Source organism: Serpula lacrymans (genome assembly GCF_000218685.1).
Source record: "Serpula lacrymans var. lacrymans S7.9 unplaced genomic scaffold SERLAscaffold_4, whole genome shotgun sequence".
NCBI lineage: Eukaryota > Fungi > Basidiomycota > Agaricomycetes > Boletales > Serpulaceae > Serpula > Serpula lacrymans.
The window spans coordinates 2,019,335-2,044,945 of NW_006763293.1; the positions used below are offsets into that span (position 1 = coordinate 2,019,335).

The window sequence follows — 25,611 nt, forward strand, 5'->3', positions numbered from 1 at the left end:
CCTCTAGAGAACCGCCCAACCATGCCGACCACAGCTGCAGGATCCACGCCAGCAGCAGCTCCTCAGGTGGAGCAGAGTACCACGAGGAGAGTACTCTCAGTAGTCCAGGTTGGTTTATCTCGCCCGCCTTTTTGGTTCTTCTAGTCTGATAGCACTCACAGCAAGTAGTGATAGTATGGGCTTTCACTCAGTTAGGTATGTTGCTGCCCGTACTTATGAAATGATTTTTACTGAGAAAAACTATACTTAGCAACCAAGTTTTTTCTCCCTACAAAGACTCCTGTAGCTCCTCCAGCGGCCTCACCCGTCGTGCCCAATGTATCACCTGTTACTACTGAAAGCCAGATAAGCCCCTTCTTGCTACCCCCGGTCGAAGCATATCCCTCTTGGTCATTAAATCAGCCTGTCGCTATGCATGTGTACATCTCTACGTCACCTTCCGGCGATGTGTTCTCACGACAGTGGACGTCTGCATGGCGAAAAGACCAGGATGAGGGTCTGCCAAACTTTGTATGGGAGAACATTACTTTTGGCGATTGGAATGAGGAAAGAACAGTTTCGTATGATGTGAAACTTCCTGAGGTAAGTTGTGATTGCTCTGTATCGTGTCTTCTTTCGTTCAGTCGTTTATATGCTTCTACAGGCTGTACAGCGAAACGGATCTCTATGGGCAGATGTATTCTTAACAAAGAATGGAGCAAGCCCAGACCCTACAAACTCTCGATTTGATCCTTCGTCTATCCATCATATTAGAAAATGTGCGCTTCTTTATCAATCGTCCGTCACTAGTTTCGTGAAGTATTAAAGATAATAATCCCAGTACTCACTCGATATTTGCCGAAGGAAAAGGTTCGCAAAGAGAAAAGCCTGCTGAGTAATAATGCCGACGTAGACTCTGAAGACGAAAAGGTCCACATATTTCTAATCTAGGTTAGGGAAACATATTCATATTTTCTACTGTAGCCCCAGGAAGATATCATTGTTTCGCACTGGCATTCAGTATGTTACTTCATTTGAACATTCACACTCTAAACACTGAATCATCTTGATAACCAGAACTTGACGCTAGCGCTCATTTCAGACAGTACGGCGTTACAGTACGGAAAGCTACCTCCTGTCCTGCATGAGCGTGAGTTTCATATTCAATTCCTCTGTGTCTCATGCATAATAGTTTTTTAGACATCCACCTTCTACCTGGTGAACGAGACGCAACTGGCACCAAAGGTTTCTATAAACCTATCATCTTCCCGAATGATTTTTGGCTTCTTCGCTCTCAACTTGTCGAAATCAATACCACTACCCCTACTCTGCCCCTTCAAATAACCTTCCAGCCGCTGTCATATTTCAAGTTCCAAATATTCGCATCCATGACACATGGGTTTGATGAGGCCGCAAAGCAACAAGGGGGCACCGGCGCAGAACTGGATGAGATTAAAAGGATGCTGGTCGAAACGAACCCGTGGTTCCTCGGATTAACTGGGCTTGTGAGCATTTTGCATGTACTGTGGGTACTCTTTTGCACTTTTATGGTCTCTCCCGCTTGATGTATTTCCTTTGCTCCTTGCAGGTTCGAGATGCTTGCATTCAAATCCGATGTATCGCACTGGCGTCATAAGAACGAACTTGTGGGCGTGTCTGTGAGGTAAGTCTAGCCCTTACTTTGTCCGGTATTCAAACCAAATCCTCGTCCCACAGGACTGTATGTATTCTCCCTTTCTGGCCGTTGGGTTGACTATTAAAGCTAATTGCATCATCCAAATTATTTTTGGCATAGATCGTTACGAACGTATTTGTACAGGCTATCGTTTTACTGTACCTCATCGACAATAACACTGACACAAGCTGGATGATTCTTTTTGGCTCTGGCATGGGTGTGCTGGTAGAGGCATGGAAGGTAAGGGCAATCTGTTAATAACAGCGCATTTGTTTAATGTTTCATTGGTATAGATCACAAAGGCCGTAGATATCACCATCATCAGTGCACCACCTGGCTCTTTATTACCTTATCAATTCGACATCAAAGGTATTGGCTATTCCTGTTCGATTTCGAGAATCGTGCTAAGTATCACCCGCACTCCATTAAGACAAACATGTTCTCAGCGAGGATGAAAAGAAGACACAAGAGTGAGTAATATCCCACTCCACCATGGCATCGATAGGCATGCTAAGCGATTTCAGGTACGACAAACTGGCCTTCCGATATGTCTCGTACTTCGCAATCCCATTGCTTGCGGCGTATACTGTTTACTCGTTGTTATACGAGACGCACAGAGGCTGGTATAGCTTCGTGATCTCCACGTTGACTTCGTTCGTGTATATGTTTGGTTTTGTAAGTCCATATCGGAGCTCACACGCATGGATTCTTGACTGATGCGGATGGACTGTGACAGGCACAATTGATACCTCAGCTCATCATCAACTACAAGCTTAAGGTTCGTCCCACCCGGTATATTTGTTTGTCCTCATTTTGACAGCTATGCAGAGCGTGGCGCACATGCCCATGAAAGCGATGATATATAAAACCTTGTCAACGGTTGTGGATGACTTGTTTGCGTAAGCGTTACTTGTCGACGTCGCATTTGTCATGACATTGATTCATTTGCACCCATAGCTTCTGTATCAAGATGCCGTTCCTGCACCGGTTAGCTTGCTTCCGAGATGATGTTGTGTTTTTGGTATTCCTCTACCAGGCGAGCACAATTCTTTAATATTGAGGGGGTTGAATATTGAATGGCAAGACTAACTGCTCAAACAGCGTTGGATATATCGCATTGATCCCAAACGAGTCAATGAATACGGTCAGGTGATGGTTGACGGTGTCGTTAGCGCTGACGGCAGCGGGGAAACGAAGAAGGATAAGTGAACAGCGCCCAGCCGGCGTACCTTCTCGTTGGCCCCATGCAACCAGTTTTGTTACCGGCTGGTTCTTTTACGCTTTATCTCCTGAAAGAGCGGACCTGAAGTAAGTGCGAGTGCTGTAGGGTTTGATCGGTGCGTCATTGCGGTTGTAAGGCTTTAGGCGTTCGATGTGCTGGTGCTGGCATCCTGGACCCTCTGCAGTTCTGATGTGGTATCTTAGAAGAAACATAATCTACGGATCGGTGTTAGATCACTTGCAACCGAAGCATGGAAGTGTTATAAATGGCAGAAGTTGTCGTGATAATCGATAGAGCATATGACTGGATATCCTGAGGACTGGCGGCGACCGGACCTCTGAGGACTGAGACGTGAGCGAGCGCTTTGGCCTCGAGGATATTATAAATAAGCTGTCCCAGCTGCAAAGCTGTGGCTGATACTGACTGTGGCTGAGGGGAGCGTGTGGAAACTTTATCCACTTGACCACATTTGGCTGAGCGGCACCGGACTGATCTATCCGTTCTTCTGACACACATACACTCAACCGCCCTATCACTGTGTTTCCCTTCAGTGTCCCTCCTATCTACCACTAACCACTTCTCCAATGGCTGTCAACAGCCATGGCCCGCTCCACTCCTGCCAATGTCTCAATGTCCAGATAATACCTCAGCCTCACCAACAAGGCCCACCCGATTTTCTGTCTCGTTCAGTCTCTGACTCAGAATACACACTGACGTATGTCGCTGATGAGGGACTCTCCATCGTGCGTTGGGATTTCCTTGCGATCTGTTGTTTTATTTTACTATTTTTTCACCGTTTTTTAGGCTCACCCTCAAGTCACCATGCGGACGAGAAAGCTCGGGCCACCCAGTTCGGATACCTCTCGACGCTTTCGATACACCACTCTATCTTGTCTTATTTGCCGAGCCCTGGTTTACCGAGTCACCCAACTAGTTCCTCTCGATGTCGAGGGCCAAGAAGGGCCTCTCCTTCCGTCGCACGACTGGGTGGAGCAGGAGACACTGAAGAGCATCTCGGGCTGGATCGAAGTTCATAAGGACTGTTTGGTGAGTCCTCATTATGTTTTTCATGTGAAACACCGGGCGGTGGGGCTCCTCTATATTCTGCTCACGGGCTTTTCCGACATCTCGTCTTTCAATCCCAATAAACTGGTGTGGACGATCTACGCCCACCTTCTACCCACCGTGTCGTGCTACATTTGTCTTCCCCTTGATTTCTGGGCACTGATTCCGTCTTACTATATATTAGCATGCGGGTGCCATTTCTGAGGCGTTGTCTTCAGTATCCTACTCTCCAACATTTTCTATCATTGTGCCTCCCGTTACCCCAGTAACCGCTGAAGAACAGGAAAGATATATATTTGTCCCCTCTGCTGAGCCGTCTCCACCACGTCATACTGTCCCTGCGATATCTTTTCTCTCGAACCTCCGTCCCTTGTTCCCCCCGGTGCCTTTCATTCCATCGCATCCCGTTTTCTCTCATCTTTCATCTGTAGCAACAGGCAAATCCGAAGCCCTCCGGATAGCTGCCGAAGAGTATCTCGCAAAGGTTGTCGAGGATCAGTTAGCGGAGATTGAGCGAGCAGAAGATAAATTGCGGAAGGATGTTGAGGGTCTGTGGAAGAACTTTATTGACGGCATAGCCCAAGTGGAAAAGGCACGAAATCTGACCATTGACGGAACTTCAACCCGGAGAAGGGATAGTGTAAGTCGCGCAAGCCGCCCACGAGTTAGTCTCGTACTACGTGATTTTATTCCTGCTTCTAGCCCAGTTCCTCGGGCGCTATCTCCCGCGTCAGTTCCGCGAGTTTCATCGCTGTCAGCATCTCTGGCTACTTCCGCCTTCTACCACCCTCGAGCTCAAAACCAACCGACCTCGCGTGTACATAGCACCAGCCCTCCCTCTCCTCCACCTTATTCTTCTAATCCCTCTTCATCAGGCTCAGCTGACAGTCCCCCGCTTACCTCATCTGATTCTTCTTCTCGGTCATTTTCTCAAATCAATGGTGAAAATATTCTCCAGCCGTTTAGGCGCAGTATGGATGAAGCCAAGGATGTAGCCACTAGTTTCCGGTATTTTACGAATCTGGAAGCTGACATGGCTCGAGTGCGACAGCAGAACGCCAGTGATTCCGAAGATAAAAGCGCCTGGACTAATGATCAAGCCAATGCAAGTCAGAGTGGGAAGATGGAGCAGAAGAATGGCGGCTCTGCATCGCAGGCTAAGGAAGAGCGGTATAGAAAAGCAGACCCTGAGCCTGGACAGGACAGTGGATCAAAGGGGAAGAGAAAGGTTACTTTTGACGTCAAGCCGGACGTAGTCACCATCAATGGTGGCAACACCGCTGTGAATGGGGAGAAGAAGACGGAGGAACCCAAGCAAAACGGTGATTCTCTAGGTTAGCATTTTCTTGTCCGCCAAACCAAATCTTGTTTTGTTTACCCTTCCTGTCCAGATATGATATTTGACTTGGAAGATGAAAAGAGCGAGCGTGGATCGTTTGACTTTGCAGCCAAGCCTGTTTTACCCCTGATCGAACCTCCTTATATCCCTGCGAGGCCACCACGAACGCGAGTACCGAGTAATTCCGGCTTGCCTGTGGCGCTGTCATCTTTACGTCCCGCATCATTACCCGCCCCATCGACTATCCGATCACTCACAGCGGAAGGCCAGAGCTCACCGAGAGCATCCAACCTCATGTCTCTACCTCGTATTGCGGAACCGGAGCCAGACGAGCACTCAGAACGCTTTGATTCTCGTGAAGAGGAGATTTTGAAACTGGTCGCAGCAAACACGCCTAGCCATCGAGGTGCTTGGAAGCGAAATAGTAAAGCATGGCAAGTTTTTGTTCGACGTCAGGGCAAAAATCAAAGTGCTTCCGGAGCTTTCATCCCTGAAGAAAACGAAGATGAGGGAGCTTTCCACAACACAATAGACACTGATGACAGTGATTCAGATATTTATAACGGTGAGTCACATGTATAATATTCGATTCCAGCTACTTAAGCGTCTTACGTAGATCAAGGATGGAATCCGAATGCAGGAGTTCCCGCATCTCTTCCTATCACTATCGGTTCTTTGAAGCATCCCAGACCACCGCTTTCGTTGGCGTCGTATCAACCAAAGGCGACTTTATCTGATCCAAGCACGCTGGTACCTCCTCTTCCTGGTGCTGGGCGTTCGCTGTCTTCATCAGCTTTCCGAAAAGCATCATACGCCGAGCGTGATCGCAGTCGGCTGATGGATCCTGGAGCACTCGATTTTGTAGCACAGGGAGATGAAGACGAGGACGAGAGTGACAGCGAAGACGAGCCGTCTAAAGCTGATGCCTTTGAAGGCGGTCGTGGTCGTCAGCGTGCGTTCAAAATCTTGCAGGCACGCAGCAAGATACCTGCCGCAGGTATGTGGAGAAGTTTGGCATAAGAGCAGTACTGTCAGTTGCAGTAAACGTAACAGTGCTTGGCCGTCTTGATTTTATTTACTCTATTTACTGTTAATTTCTTTCTGTCTCTCGCAATGTTGTTGTCCTTTCTGCGCTAATAGCTACTGTACTGCTACTGTACATAGTGTTGTTGATTTGAATATTGTAGATTGAATGTTGTCTTTTACTGACGAATTGCAATGAAATTTTATGAGACTTCGAAAATGGCGCAAGACCTAACCCTACTCCGAGTCTTCAGTCTCCAAATTTTCCAAGTCCGAGTCCTTGTAACACCAAAAGACCTCGATGAGCTCGACCATCGGCGAGCCTTTTCTCTTGTCAAGTTACTCTGTTCCAAGTTCATGGAAGGGGAGTAGCTCTACGTATATATCTTATGCAAAAGGTCCAAAAAATTCCGATGGATATGTCACGGTGACCGCCCAAGGAGAGGGCGTTCACGTTTTGGATGTGAGCACTTACAATTTTCCATCCCCGGAAAATGCAAACTGACAGTCATAACAGGTTTCAACTCTGCATCCTATCGTTTCTTATTCCCAAGGATCGCACACCACTTTTTCTGCACCTGCGGTTACTCGCCACACCCTGGAAGATGGTGATCACATATGCACAACCTACACCATCGTCAACTGTTCTCCCGAGGTCATATCAAAAGAACAAAACCGGACGATATGGATCACTCAGCAGAACCTTTCAAACAATTCAGACAGGGGAGAGAAACGATCTGTAGTGGTAGGTTTTCCTCCGCTAAGCAATGAAACCAGTGATCATTTTGACGCAAGAACGCAGGTATCTCATGCAGTCTCTAGAATCTATGTGCTTCAAGAATCGCCATGCAGACTCCTTTTGGTATTCTCAAATGGTGATATTGGAGTTACAGACGCAGAATTGACTGTGCAACACTCGCTCGAGAGCTCAACTAAGCAGTCTCCTGTAGAGACCTTCATCTTCCCCCGAAAAGCCTGCGATTTCCTGCCTCAAAATCAAGCAACATCGTCTGACTATATTCTTCTATCAGTCTTCTCAACTGACTCGTTGACTTGCGTACACTCGACGGCAATTGGTGGAGACGAAGGGCTTGCTCGGCTTGGCGAAATCGACATACCACTCAATGGAACCATGAAAAAATATGACTCTCGCGTTATAGGCATCTCATGTACCGCTTCTGGTGCTGTTACCCTCTTGAGTACGTCAGCTGGATATTACTGCTATCATGTGAACTGCTCATTCGACCGAGTTTAGGTGGTTCTGCTTTACTATCTTCTTACCAACTTTCGTACTCGAATGAGGGAACACTTGTGGCCATTCCCGTGCGCGAGCCGATCCGTTTAGCACGCCTAGCCCTAGGGAAAAATCCGTCTTATCAACGTGCCGTTTCGCTGTTATCATTGAGCGCATCGTCAGTGCTGCTAGCTGCCCTCACGAGTTCACCGGCCTCTGAAATTACCCTCCTACTGTGGGACATGCAATATGGCGTACTCGTTGCTTCTCAGTCTATGCCTGTTCCTTCGTCGCTGGTTCAAAATCACTCTCAGAGTCCTCATCTAAGCCTTACTTTTTCAAACGAGCATCAGATTCTCCTTGCCCTATCTCCCGAAGGCGCTTCTGGAAAATCGACGTCGCAAAAGACATCTTCTCGCTCTACCATTTACATCGTTCCATTGAACGCCTCATTTAAATCAAGTCTTGCAAATGCAATGGGCAAAACTTCCGAAACCGCCGCATGGTTGGCTCAGCCCGAGCAACGTTCAAGTGCGTCCGTGCAAGGGGATGACGGTCGCGCAAAACTCCTCCAAGCTATACGGTCATTAACTAGTCAGGATGAATCGCATAAAGCTGATGAAGCATTTTTCAAATGGATTGGCGATCACACCCCTGGTCACGGCAATAAAAAATCTGAGCCTCGCGTGAGTATAATATAAATCCAGTTGATTTACTACGCTGACAGATTATTTGCAGGGACATTCATCCCCCCAACTTGGCCGCGAGTTTGTCAAGGAAATCCTCCACATTATATTACAGCCCGATAACACAGCAACCATCAAGTATTCTCCCAGAGTTGTACATTCTCTTTTGGACAGAGGTGTTGTAAGTGCTAGTATGATAGAGAAAGGACTATTACGTGTCCTGTGGTCACGAAATGACTGGGTAAGCATGATATATCGCTTTGAACTCTAATATTGATTAGTGTCAAAGGAAAATATTCTCCGAACATTGGATACTGTCGTGGACATCCCGGAAGGAGAAATGATGTTTCTTCTCAAAGCAGTCATAGATTTTCATCACACAAGCAATACCACAGAGTCGCTTGACAGCAATGCAATGCAAGTTGATTCAAGACAAACGTGGACGCCACCACTAGCGACATATCTTTCGGCATGCATAACGTACTCAACTTCTCCAGCGGCCTTGCGTCTCGCAATCCGGGAACATTTATCAGACGCACGAGACTTAGTGTACATACTAGAGATATTGGAAGGTTGGATGATGGGTGGGACTGAGGATTATATTGAGCAGCTCTTGCGAAGCATAGCACATAATTCACGGTTCGAGTATCGTTCAAGTGCTTCCCCCCCATATCACAAGGTATGGTCTTTCATTTTTTTTGCGAGTACATTTACTGAAATGGCATGAAGATCGTGTTGTTCTTGCAAGTGCTACTAGATGCTTCGTTCTTGGCGCTTCTACAATACCAACCCTCGCACGATATCCTACGAAGGATAATGTCTTATGTTGAACCCGAAGTAGTACTTTTTGAACGCATGGAGCATCTGCGAGGATCATTGGAGCAGTTCGTGCGGATACAAGCGAAAAGCAGGCAAGGAAGCGGACGGCCAGAAGTGGTCAGTGATGATAGGCGTAGGAGCAGAAAAGGCCGCAAATTTGCTGAGCCTGATATAGGAATGTACCGTTTAGAGGAACTGGTAATCTAGATTGCTGTATCGCACGTTACCGCACCGTGACGCAATGTCATAGTATCAGCTGTCCTTATAATGTCCGACTTTATCACTGTTAACTATTGGTTTTGAGCAACTCAACTTCATCGATGACTACCATCACAGTTGGCATCATTACAAGTTAGTTTATAGTACAATCTATGGAAAGTTGACTGATATGGGGTTACTCTGCAGTTAGCGATACCGCTTCAATCGACGCTAATGCAGATAGATCTGGACCAACCATACGAGAAATTATACAACAAAACGGATGCGAATGCAAACGATCTGCTATTGTTCCAGATGTAGGGGAAACAATAAAAGAGACAGTCGAGTCCTGGTGTGCTGAGCAATCGGTTGACTGGATCATCACCACTGGTGGGACCGGATTCGGGGTGCGGGACAGGACTCCTGAAGTACTTCATTAGCCCCGCATTATCCAAAGGAAATATTTGATGGACCTTCACATTTCTATTAGGCTATATCCCCGCTTATCGAAAGAGAAGCCCCTGGGCTAGTTCACCTATTACTGTCTACATCCCTCAAACATACGCCATTGGCTGCTCTTTCGAGGCCTGTCGCAGGAACGATCAAGAACACTCTCATCGTCACGTTACCAGGAAGCGTTAAAGCAGTGAAAGAAAACCTAGAAGCCCTCTTTACTAATGGGCTGATAGGACACGCCATAGATCTAGTTAAAGGAGGTAGTGGGAAGCAAGTACATGCCGCTATGGGCTCGAGTCACACTCATAGTCATCCCGACGGGGCTTCTCATGGCAAAGGGCATAGCGGTCACCACCATCACCGTCACCATCATCATCATCACGGACAAGACCACGGGCACTATATTCCACAACCCCGTACAACGCTGTCGCATGATCCCGCTCTGCCTGGTATGTGATGCTCATGTTTAACGTGCCACTGAAATATCGGCACTGACCCCGAAACATACAGCTTCAGCCCGCCACCGTGTGTCTCCCTATCCTTTGATCTCTCTGGAGAAAGCGCTGCAGATTATCCTGGTTGAAGTGGAGTCCCTAAAGACTGTCAGCCATCTCGTTAGTGCAAAATGCAGTGTGTTCAGGGGTCATCTACTGATGCGTCACTGTCAATCAGGTTAATCCAACGTTGAAAGGTCACGTTCTCGCCGAGGACGTGTACGCCCCTCAAAATGTTCCCTCTTCCCAGACTACAAGTGTAGATGGATATGCTCTTCGATGTTAGTATCACATCTTCATAATCATGATATTGGCTGAACTTGCCATACTTCCAGCCACCGATCCTCCGGGAGTGTACAAGGTTTTGACAGCGCAAAGCCACATACGCTCTGATGTTATACCTGAGGGTTCGATATATCGCATAAACACAGGAGGGCCTCTGCCGGCTGGTGCAGACACTGTCATTATGGTAGAGGATACCCAGCTCGTCTCCACTTTGAAAGATGCAAATGGGGAAGATCTAGAAGAAAAGGAGGTTCAAACTCTAGCTCAGATTCCTCCTGGGGAAAACTGTAGAGAACCAGGATCAGATGTGCAAAAGGGGGATCTTGTCTTACAAAAGGGTGACATGTTGACCAGCCTTGGAGGCGAGATTGGTACCTTGGTCTTTGTCGGTCGAAAGGAGGTAAATATAAGCGACTCAAAATGGTGCTTTCGCTGATTATCATTGTTAAGGTACAAGTCTTTCGAAAACCAATAATTGCCATCTTGAGTACTGGAAACGAAATCGTTGACTTACAATCTCCTCAGCCATACTCCGGGGATGACTGGGGCGGAATATGGGATACGAACAGACCTTCGTTACAAGCAGCGCTTGAGGGAATGGGTTACAGTGTTGTAGATCTGGGTGTTGTCCCCGACGAGTCAAGTGATTTCCTTTATTTCCCATGCTCCTTCCTAATCCTAGAATTTAGTATCGGAGAGCATGTAACAGCGATCAAGAAAGGCCTCGAGAGCGCAGATATTCTTCTTACAACAGGAGGCACATCTATGGGTGCTAGCGATCTCTTGAAGCCGGTAATAGAACGCCATTTCAATGGTACCATCCATTTTGGTCGCGTGACAATGAAGCCTGGAAAGCCTACTACATTCGCCAGTATACCTACGACAGACGCGGATCATGGTAAAAAGTTCATGTTTGCTTTACCCGGAAACCCTGCCTCGGCCCTAGTTACATTCCATGTCTTTGTTGTACCAGCTCTCCGAAAATTGGGTGGTTGGCCTAATGAACAGTGTCAACTGCCTCGCGTACGGGTCAAGGTGAGTGCATCCTTTTCTCTGATGTGTCCGCGTTTCATGCGAGGCCGACAGGTACAAAATTCAATGCGTCTCGACCCGCGGACAGAATTCCACCGCGTCATTGTATCGTCTGGAGTGAGTGGCCTACAAGCAACTAGTACCGGCGGGCAACGTTCGAGCAGGGTTGCTAGTCTGAGCGGCGCAAATGGGTTAGTCGTCCTTCCAATCTTGAAAGAAGGAGGACCAAACGTTCTAGAAGCTGGAGAATATGCAGATGCTGTCATTATAGGGGAGATACAAATGTAAAATAGAATATCGTACATATGGGGAACCTTTTGAAGATGTATTACGATCTCACAGAATTATAAAGTAGAAAGTTTCTTCTGTTCCTGTACAAATACATTGAGCGTTTTATATCTGTATTTGAATGTAGCATGTGAGCCTACCAAAAGTAATACTTCTGATTCCAGAGCTTTCACTTCATCTTCTAGTTTTCTACGCTGTTTAGTGAGCATCTGCAGCCGCCTTTCTTCACGTCTGTCCAGTGCAGTCGTGGCTGTTGTACCCCGGCTAGGTTTTGATTGTACGTGCGCGCTTTTTTCAACCTAAAACGCAAGTGAACCAGTAACCCGAATGATAAGCACTTTAACAAACCTCGGCTTGGATAAGCTCTTCCTTCCTATTCAAGGCCTCCAATCCTTTGTTAGCTCGATCAATGAGTTCATTGATTTGTGGTTCTATTTCGTCGGTGAGATCAGCTTTGTATTTTCGTATCGTACTCTCGTCAATGAGCAGAAAAACCTGAAAACAAGTCATTAGCTGGATGCTCTTATCAGTACGAAACTGAAACTGACCTACTTTTTGACTCTCCAAGACTCTCTTCATCCTAGGAAGGTCAAACGTCCCGTGTCTGAGAAACTGTTGAGCTTCATGCGCCTAGAATTGTCGCTAAGCATCGATGCTGAATGCAGATTTTTGCAGAACGTGTACCTCCTCACAACAGTCCTCCATTGCAAGCACACACTCGCGTAAGTTTGGGGGACAGACCGCATTGACATCGCCGCGGTATTGGTCGGGTCCACCCGCGAAAACTGATTCTCTTGGTTTCGTGAACGTCGACAGCCGCGACATTCCAACCCACGCGAATATCGTAGACGATGCTAGTGCGACGGGTTAGAAAGAACGATGTCACGGTGGACTCTTGACTTGAGGCGTGTCGCGTCTCGGCATGTGCTTCGGCATTGTTTCGGTCTTAAGATTTCAAAAGCCGATCGCACAGTATATAGGCCAAAATTTTCGAGTTTTTGGTTTTTCCCTCAGTGTCCATTCAACCGATTGAAGCGTTGGCCCCACGGCGCAGAGATTTACTTCCCTGTTGAACGTTGTGTATTTCAGGTTGATGGAGCGAGGTATCTTTCGGGATGCTCACCAGAACGAGCATCGTTTCTGGCTCGCCCTCGTATGTCTCCTGCACCTGAGTTCACTTAACTGTGTTGACTCGTTGTAGGAGACGAGGGCTCGAGTAGGATAATGTTGCGGCGTCATATTCCTGTATCTTCCGTACCCCCCACTCTTCGGAGAGGTTGCTACTATGTAGCGTTGACGGTTGGGTGAAACCATGACGCAGACACTCCCTCTTGTACCTAGATTACATTGTATGAATACAATTCAAAATTTGCTTTCTCATTATCACTGTATCTTATAAATCCAAAGCCTCGAAGGTTGTACTGTGCTAACTTTGTAAGAAGGCTTTTGGTCTCAGATTCAGAGGAGGGGCAGAAAGAAATAATGGTATATCATAGGATGCTATTGGAATCATTGTCTACGCTCATCCTCACTGCGAGAATCATCTTCATCATCCCCCACATCAAAAATTGGAGAGGAAGGTTCACTCTCGTCGGCCCTTTGTTTCCCCTTCCGCTTCCTTTGTGATTCTCGGTCTTCAAAGTCGTACGCCTCCGACGTGCTATTTAGAGGAATGTTTTCTTCCGCGTTCAGGTTTCTCTTCGGTAGTTGTATGTGTCGACGCCGCAAACGGCACCAGAGACACAATGCGACAGCACACGCGATGATGACCACAATGAGTGCTATGGAACCAGCATTGTAGTAGGCTAGAACAGATCCATGGATAAACATGTGTATGTGCGGAACAAAACACAAACATATACCTTCCCACATAGCCTGGTTTTGCTCAGGAGTCTTGCCAGTAGGTGTTGTCGGTACTGGCAGGTCAGCGTTGAAAACTGGCTTGACATCCTCACCCACTGTACTCGGAATATGCGCTGAACCGTCCACAATCGCTGAAAAGTTCATACCCATAAATCGAAGGATCATGTCGTGTGCTACATTGGGAACGTCGTACGGTGCCATGTGGGATGCATTGAAGATCTTAAATGATGTCATAACTAAACTTTCTCATTTAATGATGAACCACACTCACTTTGACATACGTCAGATTTCTCGATGATACCCAAGTTCCTGCAGGACTACCTTCAACTGACCATGACTGAGTTTTCACAACCTAAGCCAATGTCTGCGTTACGACGTGTACGGCGTTTAAGGTTGAGAAAACATACTCCCAAGCCAGTTTCGCCATTCCAGTTCATGGTTTTTATCATACTCTCGATACCCATATAGTTGCAAATGAAATCCTGGTCTCCTGCAAACAATAATACTGGGATCTTCTCAAGTACGTTGGGAAGGAGGGTGATCGCGGATGGAGACAACTGATCTCTTAGTTCTTGGGAAACTCGTCCGAAACATTCGACCCAGCTTGTAGATTTGGCGCTTGCATGTAAAGCATTGATAACATCTTTACGCTGATCCAAGGCTTCCTTATTATTATCTAAAAAGAGTGAAGAGATTGGGAGTGACTTACAGCAAGATAAGAGGTAACATTCTTGAGCTCGGGAGGCCAGTTCATACCACAAGCGGGGAAGGTATCTTGAAGCCGCACGTCATATACATTCGTACATGTGAGTTTTCCATCTACTCTAAACAAAAATAGCAATTTAGCAAATTTGCGACTCCAACTGACTAGGGGCCACAAGAGTTTGCTCACATTTTTTGGTTGTTCGAAGGTATCGACAGTGCGAGACCTTCACAGATTCCAACATGGATAGGCTCTGGTCCTGTAATACTGTTGAATTCGGCCATACATTCGTCTGTAGTCTGTTTTCCCTTTCTATATTGCTTTCAAATCCGCATATCAGGTTAAAACATCCCACAGAAGACAAACGTCATACCTCTGAATTGTCTTCAACAAGACCATGTTTAACCGCGTAATCCAAATAAGCGGGATACTGGCTGCGCGCATCGATCCATCCATTGCCTATGGCAATACCCCGTAATGGCACTTGTATACTGGAGGCCAGGATAGCATTTGCTAAAAGAAACGATAAGCTGCATGGAACAGGGCTCAGCTATGACATTGTTTACCGAAGTACGGTATATATTGCCCAGCGTAACTTTCGCCACCCAGATATGTCTAGAGGTTTGGTCAAAAAGGTGAGAACTCCATTACAAGATTCAAAATACGTACGTCTACGCTTTGATATTCGGGGAAGATTTTATAAAATGTCCTGAGAAATTCTAAGATATGCTCAGAAGCCTGATACTGATTAGTATATGTTTAATATTGAAGTTAAATTTCAAACGCACTTCTGAGAGGGTATGTATATAGTGATCTGTACTGGTATATGATAACCCTGTACCTGCGGGTTGATCGACTGCGAGGAAGCTGATAAGTACGGTTGACATTGTATGATAGCCAAACTCACTGTAAACCATAGTCGTGTATTCTTCCCAACCACCGTCTGCTGTGATTAGACCGCCCTCGCCGTCTACTTTCCAAGGTCCGACCTCCATCATTAGTCCGTCAAACGAAGAACATCCCGGGCCTCCCTATAGTTTCACTTTTCACATTCTATTATCGCGAGGATATATTGGGCTACTCACATTGAACCAGAACATTAATCTCTCCTTGTCAGACGCTCGTCTGGCTTTTACCATGACGAAGAAGAGATGTGCCAAAACATCCGTGTTTGCCGCCGCAGCTGCATTAGGGTCGGACAGGATGTGACCGGCGTAAACATGAAGTGGATGTTCGCTGTCCTGGTGCAAGCCTGGTAAGTTTGGGACATAAAACGAGGCTGCGGACGGCACTGTGCGACTTGGCTCAGCTATGGTCCACACGTGGAAATATAATAGAGCATCGTACCGTCTTGTGGAGCGGAAATAGTATAAGATATCGAAGAAAGAATAAACAGATACGACCATAGATGACAATGAGACCAAAACACCATTTTATACGTAGAACCGGAGAAAGCCTCGAGAGCGACACGTTTTGAATTCTCGTCGTGGGTCCAAAGACCTTCAGCGAGCCCCCTTGCAAAGAAAGTTGCAGAATAAGACAAGATAGATCTAAATTCCAGGGGACCACACTGGCAACAGTCACTGCGGGAACTTGTGTGAAACTTGAACGAATTGAGAGACGTGCTGGCCAGGCGAAATATGAGTCTGCGTACGTAAAGACTGCAAGTTACCAATCAAGCAATAGTACAATTGGACCAGGCCCTTGCATATTCCCGAGCCGGTTTTGAACCTTAGTACTACTACTTATCTTTTCTAACCACGCACACGACAATGAAGGCACTGGCATTGCTCTCAGCGTTTTTCATTACATCTGCTCACGCTCAGTATTTCTCTGCAGGATGGGCCCCTGGGCAACCAGTCAATTACAATGACGAGCAATCTGAGGTCTCAGATTCGGGTCCTCAGGCTACCTCCACTCTTAGTGCCGAAAAAGCTGCACCTACATCTATCAAGCAAGCTTTAATTGACAATGTTCTGGGATCTAGCACAATTTCTACGCTATCCAGTCTAGTTGGAGTGAACATAACGGAAAGATTCAACCCTAGTGTTCTCTGGGACGAGCGGATCCCACTTATCACAGACGAAAATTACGGGGATATCATTGTCAACGAAGAATTAACCGAAGAAGAAGAAGAAGACAGAGTTTGGTTCCTTATCATGTAAGCCGTATGTTTTATTCAAAGCCTTACCTACTGACAATGCCAAAGTACTGTGACAACTGGACAACCGGATGGCGTGTCCATGTTCGTAGATAAAGTATTCGATGCTACTTATAACTTAACCCAGGGGCTGGGAGATCTTCCCCATGTGCGTTTTGGGCGTATTGATTACCTGAATGTTACCAGTATTACCACGAAGTGGGCAGTTTGGTCGTACGTACTTCGAATCGTGACTTCTTCTGAGCGCACCTAAACTTGTCATCAGTGCCCCATTCCTAGTCGTCCTGAAAGATAGGGGCCAGACTCTGCGGTTCTATAAGGCCGGACAGATAAGGTTAACAGACGAGATACTACACGCATTCTTGAAGGAGGAGGGCTGGAAACAAAAAGATCCCTGGAAAAGTGCATACGGTCCTGGAGGGGAACGGTAAATATTTCATCAGAATTTTAAGTTGTAAAAACTGAACATATATCGCAGGGAATATATTTTGGACTACCTCGCTATCGTCTTCACCAAGGTATATAATGTGGTAGTTATCGTCCCAAAGTGGCTGCTCTACATCGTCACCGGTGGTCTTGCCTCGTTGATAGTCAACTGGCTCCATCGTGATCGTAAACCTGCCAATCCTTCTGCAAATGTACACCAGCCACGAACAGTGCCCACTAATCGTGCAGAGCCTGCCGCGGCGCCTGCGGCATCGAATCCTGCCAGTGGTGGTCAAAGATCTGGAGAAAGTGCTGCTAAGCGCAGAAAGGGGAAGAAGTAGAATCGATCTTTCAGTGTTGGCTTGGTTCAATGGAGTTGGGGCGATGTGTGTATGCACTGACTTAATACTAGACATATATGTATACCTTCGAGTGTTTTTATTAAGATTACTTTTTGAGGAACTGTGAAACGTTACTAATGAAAATGAAACTCTTTTGAGTCTCCTCGGATATCTCGTGAGCAAGCTATACATAAACAGCATAAACAGAGCATCCTTTACATGACTGAGAGTCTTGATTTTCGTCCTAAAAGGTTGAGAACGTTGAGACTTGCCTCGGTCAGACACTTACGTTATCTGACTCATCTGTAACTTGCCCACAATGGAGATCACGTGATGAGTCTATTCACCGCACCATTTTTGCTCTTAACCTCAGTGACCTTCGAGTTGTACGAGTAAAAGTTTACTATGTCTCAAACTGTGGGCAGTGTGAGTTGTTTCACGAAGTGGCCTGTGATATTTTTGCTGATAAAGTGAGCCCAGACTGTGCTTGCCTATGCTCGGGTTTGGCACCATGTTGACGCGTCAGATCGTGTTCTGGGGAAAATCGCTGAGCGGATAGCGCTCGTTCTAATGGGCAAGCACAAGCCCATTTATGACAAGAGTCGTATGTGTTATGATTCATTGGAGCTCTTTCTACGTCCTGACATTTGAAAATCAGTGGACTGTGGTGATTATGTCGTCGTCACCAATGCGAAGAATATCAAAGTTACCGGTCGAAAAGATGAACAGCTGGTTTATCGGAAACACACCATGTATCCCGGAGGTCTGAAAGAGACTGAATACAAGGACTTGATGGACTCGAAACCGTATGAGGTTTGTGTCTTGTTCTTGCTTATGTTCTGCGCCTTACTCATACTCGTAGATTATCCGCCATGCTGTGTCGGGCATGTTACCCAAGAATAAGCTTAGAGAACGGCGACTGTCAAGACTAAAAGTATTCGCTGGGTCAAACATGGGCATATATCGAGGGAACATCGTTAAGCGTTGGGAGGATGGAACATTGACGGACGCAGACATCCTAAAACTGGATCCAAAATATAGGGCACGACAGAGCTCGAAATCATGAGGCCACGACCGTGGTGTCTTTGACCACGATCATGAAAGTGATTGCGGTTTAGATTTAGGTTTATAGTATGGTATTAGAAGATAATAAAGCTGCTCTAACTAAAAGTCAATATCCTTTTTAATCCTCCGCCGACGCTTTTTGCGAGGGGGTTGTTCTAATTCGGGAGTAGTGGACGCTCCTTGTGGGGGTGTAGCAGGATTTGTGGTGACCAGTGTTCTGGCCACATATTCTTGCAATAGCATCCCTGAGCACTATTATCAGCTTGACACCCAGGAATCAGCCATTGAATTCGTCAAACCTATAGCTATGAGTGCAGATCCATCGAAAACCTTATACATATCTTTTTGACAGATTTTGGTTGAACGTGATTCACGTTCTTCATCTTCTTTCTTCTCAGAGTCCTTACCAGAAGTCGCTTCTTCATCGGTCGTACTGTGGTCATCATTCATTTCTGATTCTCTAGATTCTTCACGAAGTGATACATGTTTGAAGGGACTTTTCTCGGATAATCGCCTAAGTCGCCTTTCAGATTTCTCTTGCCTATACTCTTTGGACGCGTCAAACAATTGACCCCTGTCGCTATAAAAACGACTTGCAAAATGGTGCACGCATTTCAAAAGATCCTGAAAATGGTTTAAGTTGCTTTGATAAACGAAGCTTTTCAAAACTTACCGATGATGGTTCTAGCAGAGTCTCGGTGCTAAGTTGCGTAAGCGATTTTGGTGGGATATCCAGAGAAATGTGGCTTCCAGACGCTTGTTGGGTTTTTGACACAGATCGGGCAGTCAAATAGTCCATATCTTTGTTGAATATGCGTCGCTTTCTTGCCCTGTGGTCTCGCCAACTCATGGCCGTATCGTCTGCTTCTGCTTGATCTATTTCCCCGTCATTTGTCATCTTTTCTTTGCTGGTGCTGGTCTCGCTACCCTTCATTGGTCCTTCGATAACAATTTCCTCCTCATCATCTGCATTTTTTGATTCCTTCCTCTTCCTCTTCTTCACCTTTCCTAGACCACCAGCATCTCGCGCTATCCAGTTGCCTCTATTATCCTGCGTGGTATATTTCGCTGTGCGAATTCTCGTGTTACTCGACGACTGTTGAACTCGTGACCCATCAGGATGGAGGCGGAGGCTAGCAAGGTCGTGCACGGTGCTTTTGCGACGGACACTCATGCTTTTACTAAGGGGACATGCAAGCACTAAAACAAGACCTGCGTCGACCTGCCCTGAGCTCCCCGCTCACCCCACATAACCAAACAGTGGCAAATATTGCTTTCACGGTACGCGTCTCGCTAAACCACCACTGCAGCGTGTTCTCTAGTAGCAAGTATTCGTTTACAGACAGCGGGAACGCGACAACTATGTCTCGAAGAACACGGACAACAGCCAAGGAGCTAAGTTATCAGGAGAGAGGCTCTTCTCAGGTCAAAATAGAAAAAGTCAAGCAGGAAAAGATAAAGGAGGATAAACAAAACCGGAAAACAACGCGCAGTATCTCTGAGGAAGATGAAACTCAGGATAAGGACGAAGTACCAGGCCAAAATGAAGATATGGACGGCCTCCCATCGGATGTTGATCAAGGTGATGCTGAAGGAGGTTCGGAGCAAGAAGGCGACGGCGACGACGACGAAGGCTCTTCTAAGGCTCATAAACGCGTCCGTGTTAATGTTGAGGGCCAATCTCAGCCGTCGACGTCAGCCAATGAAAGTATTGGAATGCATAGGGCTCGCGTCCAAACCCTTCCGCGCGATGTGGACGGGTGAGCCACTGTCGTGCCCCCTTCAAGGATGGTGGACCCTGACAATTCTTTTCTCCAGCTTCATTCCTGGCTCAATTGTCCGCATTCAACTCAAAAACTTTGTCACTTATGACTGGGTTGAATTTCGCCCAGGTCCTTACCTCAATATGATACTTGGGCCCAACGGTACGGGTAAAAGCAGTATCGCATGCGCCATCTGTCTCGGGCTTAACTGGCCCCCTAGTGTGCGTATTGGCCCTTCTACAATATCTGATCATATCGACGAAACTATATAGGTTTTAGGCCGTGCATCTGAGCTGAATTCCTTCGTCAAATTAGGCAAAGATGCTGGCCACATTGAGATTGAGCTCAAAGGACCTAAGGGGAAACCTAATCTCATCATTTGTCGTCAGCTCAGTGCAAAATCCAGAGGCTCTTCATTCACCCTTAATGGTAAATCTGCTACGGGAAAAGAAATCACTAATCGGATGGCTGAGCTTAATGTACAAGTGGGCAATTTATGGTATGCCAACGGACGTTAAACTGGATCACAAACTTATTATTTTTTCCGGTCCCGTAGCTCTTTCCTCCCTCAGGATAAGGTCTCAGAATTTGCTCAGATGACGTCTCAACAGTTGCTTCGCGAGACTGAGCGTGCTGCTGGCGATCATAAGTTGACATCTTGGCACGATACTTTGATTAGCTCCGGAAAGGAATTAAAGCAACTGCAGCAGGTTCATAGTCGTATTGAATGCATTTACCCCTACTTATCATGTTCGTTACCCTCTAGATTATCAAAGACGAAAAAGAACGACTAGAGACAATGCAACAACGTAATTCTGACCTTGAACGTGAAGTTCGGATGTACCAGGAGCGTCGTGCCATTGAAAAGGAGGTACATCTCTCAAGTTTTCTTGTTTCAAGCCCAAACTCAAAGATTGATTAGATTGAAACACTGGAGGTATTGATACCTGTCAACGAGTATTACGAGGCGAAAGAAATCTACACAGAGAAGAAGAAGATTCAACGTGTATTGCACGACAAAGTTAGACGCCTCAAAGAGAAGAATGCTCCTGCCCATGCTCTCCTAGAGTGAGTTACATATGATCTAGTAATAACTGACTTTTCTTAATCTGTATTCCAGCCAATTTGGACACAAGTATAAGGACTACGAAAGGGAACGTGAGAATAAGAAGAAAGCTGCCCGACAGAAATTTTTACAGATGAAGTCCAAATGGACTGAGAGTGAAAAAATTGTGTGTAATTTTCTGATCTCCTATTGTTGACTGCGTCCTAGACAAGTAACTTTTTCATTAGGAGAGTCTTGTGGAGGAAGTGTCAGGTAAATTAGAGAGCGTAAAGAAGGGAGAAAAGGAGCGCATAAAGAAAATTAAAGATCTGGAAGCTCAGAATGCTAAGTGGCAGCGCGAGCTCGATAATCCACCTGAACTGGAGGACCTACAGACCATCAATGCTGAGATCGTAAGCACACTAATTCACAACATGATACCAGATCTAGCGGTAACCTTTAAATTCTCTAGAAAGCGTTGAATTCAAAGCATAGTAAAACGGGCGAGCGTCAGCTAGATTTACAAGATCGACAAAGGGCGAATGCTGATGCGTCCGGTGCACAGAAAGCCCAAATTGAGGCTGCTATGAGCGAGTGAGGGCCTTGTTATGCTCCACTTGGTATGTACTCACACTGGCGTCCTCAGGCTCAAGAAATTAGACGACGAAAAGCATCGCAAACTTCAAAATTTGTCTAAGTGGGATAAAGACTGTGCCGACGCAGTCGCGTGGCTCCGCAACAACCAGAATAAATTCAAGATGGAAGTGTTCGAGCCTCCAGTGATTTGTTTGACTGTACCCGATAAGAGGTACACAAACGCTGTCGAGGCGTGCTTCAACGCCAATCAGCTCAAGGTCCGCATTTCTGGCCATTCTACTAAATATGACCTGGATTCAAACATATATATTTGCAGACTCTTGTAGTTCAATGTCCTGAGGATTATGATACCCTCAATCACTACTTAAATGACACGGATAAAGCGGGGTTGAGGAAAGGTGCTCGTATCAACACATGGTTTCGACCTAAGCAGGAAAACATGCTCGTTGGGCCTCCAATGAGTCCCGATGAGGTGCGTCTATGTGTACCTGATGACCCGCTTGTCAATGTTATGTGCTCCACCTGTAGATGGCGAGCCTCGGTTTTGATGATTATGCGATCAATTATGTCGACTGTCCCGATGGACTGCTATGGTTCCTCAAGAAAGAACTCAACATGCATCGCACTGTACGTTAAGTCGGGTCTGGTACTTATTTGTAATACTCATCATTACTCTCAGGCGATTGGCCTAAATGGAAGCAAGGTCGATGTAGCCCGCTCCATGGATGCTGTGTCAAGATTTGGGCCTAAAGGCGAAGGCGGAGGGGCGACATTTATTGCAGGTAGTATCATGAATATTGTTCAGCGCTCTCGCTATGGGCAGCGGTTGCCCCAGAACATGACGAGAGACGTTCGTCTCGCTAGAAATCTGGTAAACAGTGCAAGTAAGCTCCTCTTGCTACATTTCAGACAGGTATATTGGCTGAGTTTGGTGCAGTTGACCCCGAAATTAAGAAAACGCTGGACAAGCGTATACAGGAAGCGAGGCATGCTCTCGAGCTCATTGAGGTGGAGGCTGTCGCTCTCGCTGGCGAAGAGACTAAAATCAACGCGGAAGAAAAAGAATATAAAAAGAACCATGTTGGTATAGTATTCTGAAGGAGAATCCCATTGTTAACGTTCCATTTCAGGGGGCTCTCAGTGTTCGAAGAAAATTTGTAATTGATGCAGACAATCGTCAAACCACACTCAAAGCCAAAATATGTCAGTTTTTTTCTCCTTCGCGTGTCTTTTAGCTCATCCCATCTAAATTAGCCACGAATGAGGGAGAAATTCAGAAACTCGAAAATGCTCCCTCTGTAGAGGATGAGAGAGCTCGATTAAAAAAGAAACTTCTGGAGCTGTCCAAGAAGCGAGTGAAAATCGCGAAGGAGTACACGGCAAGCTTTCATTCATTCTAAGCACTTTGGCGGAATCATAAAAATCCGCTTTTAGCAACTCATTCGTGCTTTAATCGTCAATCAAGTAGATGCAACTCGCAGTGGACTAGAGTTTTTGCAAGTTGGTGCCAACAAAAATGCACTAGAAGCTCTTTGCCAACAAAAGGACGAAGCATATCAAAAAGCTTTCGCTGAGTTCGAGGAGGGTACGCAAAACTACTGCTTTCCGTGCAAGTTCGTTCCGTCTCATTTTTGTCCGTAGCGGATAAAATCTATCAAACCGTCAAGGCCGACGCCAAGGAGAAATGTGCCATAAGCAAAGAGCTCGTCCAAAATATGGACCAAGAATTCAAAGATCGATTCCGCGAAATGGAGCTTGTCAGTGATGATGAAATTTTTTTAGAAATGTGCAAATGGTTGACATCCGGCACTACGCAGGACGGCTCTGTATACGCACGGAAATCAGATCAATTACGGGCGGAACTGGATACACAACGTACCAAATTAGAGATGAACACGCACACCAATGGCAGCGTTGTAGAGCAGTATGAAAAGAGACAAGCCGAGGTACATAATTCATATCCTTCTTATACAGAAGGAGCTCATTCATATGATCCATAGATCAGTACGCTTGATCAGACAGTCAAAACCAGGGAGAACAATGCACAGAAAATCGAGCGAGCGATAAAGAATGCCAGGGTATGTAGATGTGACAAATGCGAGGCCAGCGATATTAACATGCTACCTGCAGGATAACTGGCAACCTGCTTTGGAACGACTTGTCGCAAGCATTGGTAAGAAATTCTCGGCTGCGTTTGACCGTGAGTGAATCTCGCGCCACATCTCGTTCATGTACTGAAACATTTCGGTGTATAGGCATCGGTTGTGCTGGAGAAATTCGAATCAATCCGCATGAAGACTACGACAAATGGGCCATCGACATCCTCGTAAAGTTCCGCGATAGGGAAAAACTACAGCTTCTGACTGGACAGAGGCAGTCAGGCGGTGTGCGTTTCAAATCGATGATAATAGATAAACACCCTATTTATGATATATGCAGGAACGCTCACTCACGACCATCCTCTACTTGATGAGCTTGACTGAAGAGGCCCGTTCACCTTTTTCTCTCGTTGACGAGATCAACCAGGTAGTGTAAATCACATTTTGCATCTGATGGGATATTTATGGCCAACCATAACAGGGGATGGATATGCGTGCCGAACGTGCCGTGCACAATTCTATGGTAGAAGTCACTTGCAAGGCTGACAGTGCTCAGTACTTCCTCATCACTCCTAAACTGCTTCCGGACCTTGACTATCATGAGCGGATGAAAATTCTGTGTGTTAATAACGGAGAATGGTTGCCGGAGCAACAAGGTTTGGGAAACATGATGAACATGATTGAGACATTTGTGCAGCATCGTGGTCGATCAGCTGCAGCTGCATGATACAATTTCACCCTCCACCATCACTGTATACTCTATTCACCTGTACTGTAGAATGTTCTGCCGTAATCTACGATGTATTCTAACGTCTTTTGGCACCATTGGTGTTTTGTTATAGCCACGCATAGTATCAATGATGAACAGATTTCATGCATCGTGCTTAGAACATGTAATATGTAGCCGAGCGAAGCAGAAAATCCATCGATATGTACTGTAAAGATTACTACCAGATATCTAAGCAATCGGTCAATCGTACGCAGAACTGCACTGCTCTCCTAAATAATCACTATGCCCTTCAAAATTGCCAGTTCAGCATTAATGATGCTACTTGTTGCTGCGCCAATGGAGACGTTATTGGCAAGTACGACAAACTTGATGTCTAAGACTGGGCATTGTCTAACTCGTCCTACAGAAACACCTGCGCCGTTTTGGTAATATCGATCAAGCCGAGGCTGTGGCCTATCTGGCTCCTCGTGTACGAAGATTGCATGAACAGGAGCTGAGGGACACCCGAGCGTTTGAGCATCTGGGGTGTACGCCGCCAAGACCTCCCGTACTTGTTGCGGACTGGGTGGTGGTCTGCGGGCGAAGCGCACAGATACACACTCGGTGTGACCATCAATGACAGGGACACGATTGCACGATGCAGAGATACGCAGGGGCTGACGAGCGTGCATGTCAAACGTCCTGGACCCGTCATCGGCCCGAGTGATTCCGCCTAAGATCTTGAGCGTCTCCCACTCCATTTTTTCTTCTTCGCCGCTGATGTAGGGAACTACGTTATCCATGATGTCTAGACTGGGTACGCCCGGATAACCTCCGCCTGAAATGGCTTGCATAGTCGTGACCATGCACGACTCTATTGGCCCGAAGGCCTTTTCCATGGCTACCAGAGGAATGACATAGCCCGTGGTTGAACAGTTGGCGTTAGTGATGATAAAGCCTTTCTTCAGTGGTGGTCGATGTAACGATTGTTGCTGAGGAATCATCGACATGTGTGAAGCATTGACGAGAGGAACTATGAGTGGG

General features: G+C 46.3%; 9 protein-coding genes across 9 annotated transcripts; 6 read left to right on the plus strand and 3 right to left on the minus strand.

Moving 5' to 3' along the window:
- Window positions 1–411: 411 nt before the first annotated feature.
- Window positions 412–2,863, plus strand: SERLADRAFT_367307 (uncharacterized protein; the record flags this gene model as incomplete). Its single annotated transcript, XM_007315777.1, has 14 exons — window positions 412–582; window positions 644–758; window positions 821–909; window positions 1,057–1,129; window positions 1,180–1,504; window positions 1,568–1,637; window positions 1,775–1,894; window positions 1,948–2,023; window positions 2,085–2,124; window positions 2,179–2,329; window positions 2,391–2,432; window positions 2,483–2,553; window positions 2,612–2,690; window positions 2,756–2,863. The coding sequence occupies 14 exons, from the start codon at window positions 412–414 to the stop codon at window positions 2,861–2,863; spliced, it is 1,530 nt and encodes a 509-aa protein (XP_007315839.1).
- Window positions 2,864–3,460: 597 nt separating this feature from the next.
- SERLADRAFT_435503 (uncharacterized protein) lies at window positions 3,461–9,249 on the plus strand (the record flags this gene model as incomplete). The annotated part of the gene is made up of 12 exons (XM_007315778.1): window positions 3,461–3,619; window positions 3,681–3,923; window positions 4,126–5,275; window positions 5,333–5,845; window positions 5,897–6,277; window positions 6,702–6,766; window positions 6,821–7,048; window positions 7,106–7,502; window positions 7,559–8,223; window positions 8,276–8,464; window positions 8,513–8,902; window positions 8,953–9,249. The coding sequence occupies 12 exons, from the start codon at window positions 3,461–3,463 to the stop codon at window positions 9,247–9,249; spliced, it is 4,677 nt and encodes a 1,558-aa protein (XP_007315840.1).
- Window positions 9,250–9,315: 66 nt separating this feature from the next.
- Window positions 9,316–11,902, plus strand: SERLADRAFT_360359 (uncharacterized protein; the record flags this gene model as incomplete). Its single annotated transcript, XM_007315779.1, has 9 exons — window positions 9,316–9,393; window positions 9,448–9,668; window positions 9,731–10,145; window positions 10,207–10,310; window positions 10,369–10,471; window positions 10,526–10,875; window positions 10,926–11,113; window positions 11,165–11,510; window positions 11,562–11,902. 9 exons carry the CDS (start codon window positions 9,363–9,365, stop codon window positions 11,793–11,795), a joined length of 1,992 nt encoding a protein of 663 aa, XP_007315841.1.
- Window positions 11,903–12,807: 905 nt separating this feature from the next.
- Window positions 12,808–13,304, minus strand: SERLADRAFT_461741 (uncharacterized protein; the record flags this gene model as incomplete). The annotated part of the gene is made up of 1 exon (XM_007315780.1): window positions 12,808–13,304. One exon carries the CDS (start codon window positions 13,107–13,109, stop codon window positions 12,915–12,917), a length of 195 nt encoding a protein of 64 aa, XP_007315842.1.
- SERLADRAFT_367312 (carboxypeptidase KEX1) lies at window positions 13,305–15,703 on the minus strand (the record flags this gene model as incomplete). Its single annotated transcript, XM_007315781.1, has 13 exons — window positions 13,305–13,600; window positions 13,658–13,877; window positions 13,930–14,010; window positions 14,066–14,308; window positions 14,368–14,482; window positions 14,551–14,681; window positions 14,735–14,874; window positions 14,928–14,976; window positions 15,031–15,099; window positions 15,150–15,217; window positions 15,269–15,392; window positions 15,447–15,652; window positions 15,682–15,703. 13 exons carry the CDS (start codon window positions 15,701–15,703, stop codon window positions 13,305–13,307), a joined length of 1,764 nt encoding a protein of 587 aa, XP_007315843.1.
- A 353-nt stretch (window positions 15,704–16,056) lies between these two features.
- Window positions 16,057–17,451, plus strand: SERLADRAFT_461745 (uncharacterized protein; the record flags this gene model as incomplete). Its single annotated transcript, XM_007315782.1, has 4 exons — window positions 16,057–16,522; window positions 16,571–16,735; window positions 16,788–16,949; window positions 17,001–17,451. 4 exons carry the CDS (start codon window positions 16,134–16,136, stop codon window positions 17,287–17,289), a joined length of 1,005 nt encoding a protein of 334 aa, XP_007315844.1.
- A 186-nt stretch (window positions 17,452–17,637) lies between these two features.
- On the plus strand, window positions 17,638–18,459 carry SERLADRAFT_383222 (uncharacterized protein; the record flags this gene model as incomplete). Its single annotated transcript, XM_007315783.1, has 4 exons — window positions 17,638–17,715; window positions 17,770–17,893; window positions 17,948–18,102; window positions 18,152–18,459. The coding sequence occupies 4 exons, from the start codon at window positions 17,695–17,697 to the stop codon at window positions 18,353–18,355; spliced, it is 504 nt and encodes a 167-aa protein (XP_007315845.1).
- SERLADRAFT_435509 (uncharacterized protein) lies at window positions 18,454–19,528 on the minus strand (the record flags this gene model as incomplete). The annotated part of the gene is made up of 3 exons (XM_007315784.1): window positions 18,454–18,599; window positions 18,654–18,978; window positions 19,028–19,528. The coding sequence occupies 3 exons, from the start codon at window positions 19,526–19,528 to the stop codon at window positions 18,454–18,456; spliced, it is 972 nt and encodes a 323-aa protein (XP_007315846.1).
- Window positions 19,529–19,872: 344 nt separating this feature from the next.
- On the plus strand, window positions 19,873–25,588 carry SERLADRAFT_354935 (uncharacterized protein; the record flags this gene model as incomplete). The annotated part of the gene is made up of 22 exons (XM_007315785.1): window positions 19,873–20,114; window positions 20,173–20,338; window positions 20,390–20,616; window positions 20,674–20,827; window positions 20,884–20,988; window positions 21,040–21,185; window positions 21,238–21,349; window positions 21,411–21,575; window positions 21,635–21,756; window positions 21,809–22,016; window positions 22,076–22,231; window positions 22,288–22,386; window positions 22,439–22,643; window positions 22,697–22,848; window positions 22,995–23,114; window positions 23,194–23,344; window positions 23,401–23,705; window positions 23,760–23,837; window positions 23,890–23,959; window positions 24,015–24,145; window positions 24,199–24,285; window positions 24,340–25,588. 22 exons carry the CDS (start codon window positions 19,906–19,908, stop codon window positions 24,583–24,585), a joined length of 3,414 nt encoding a protein of 1,137 aa, XP_007315847.1.
- Window positions 25,589–25,611: the final 23 nt, after the last annotated feature.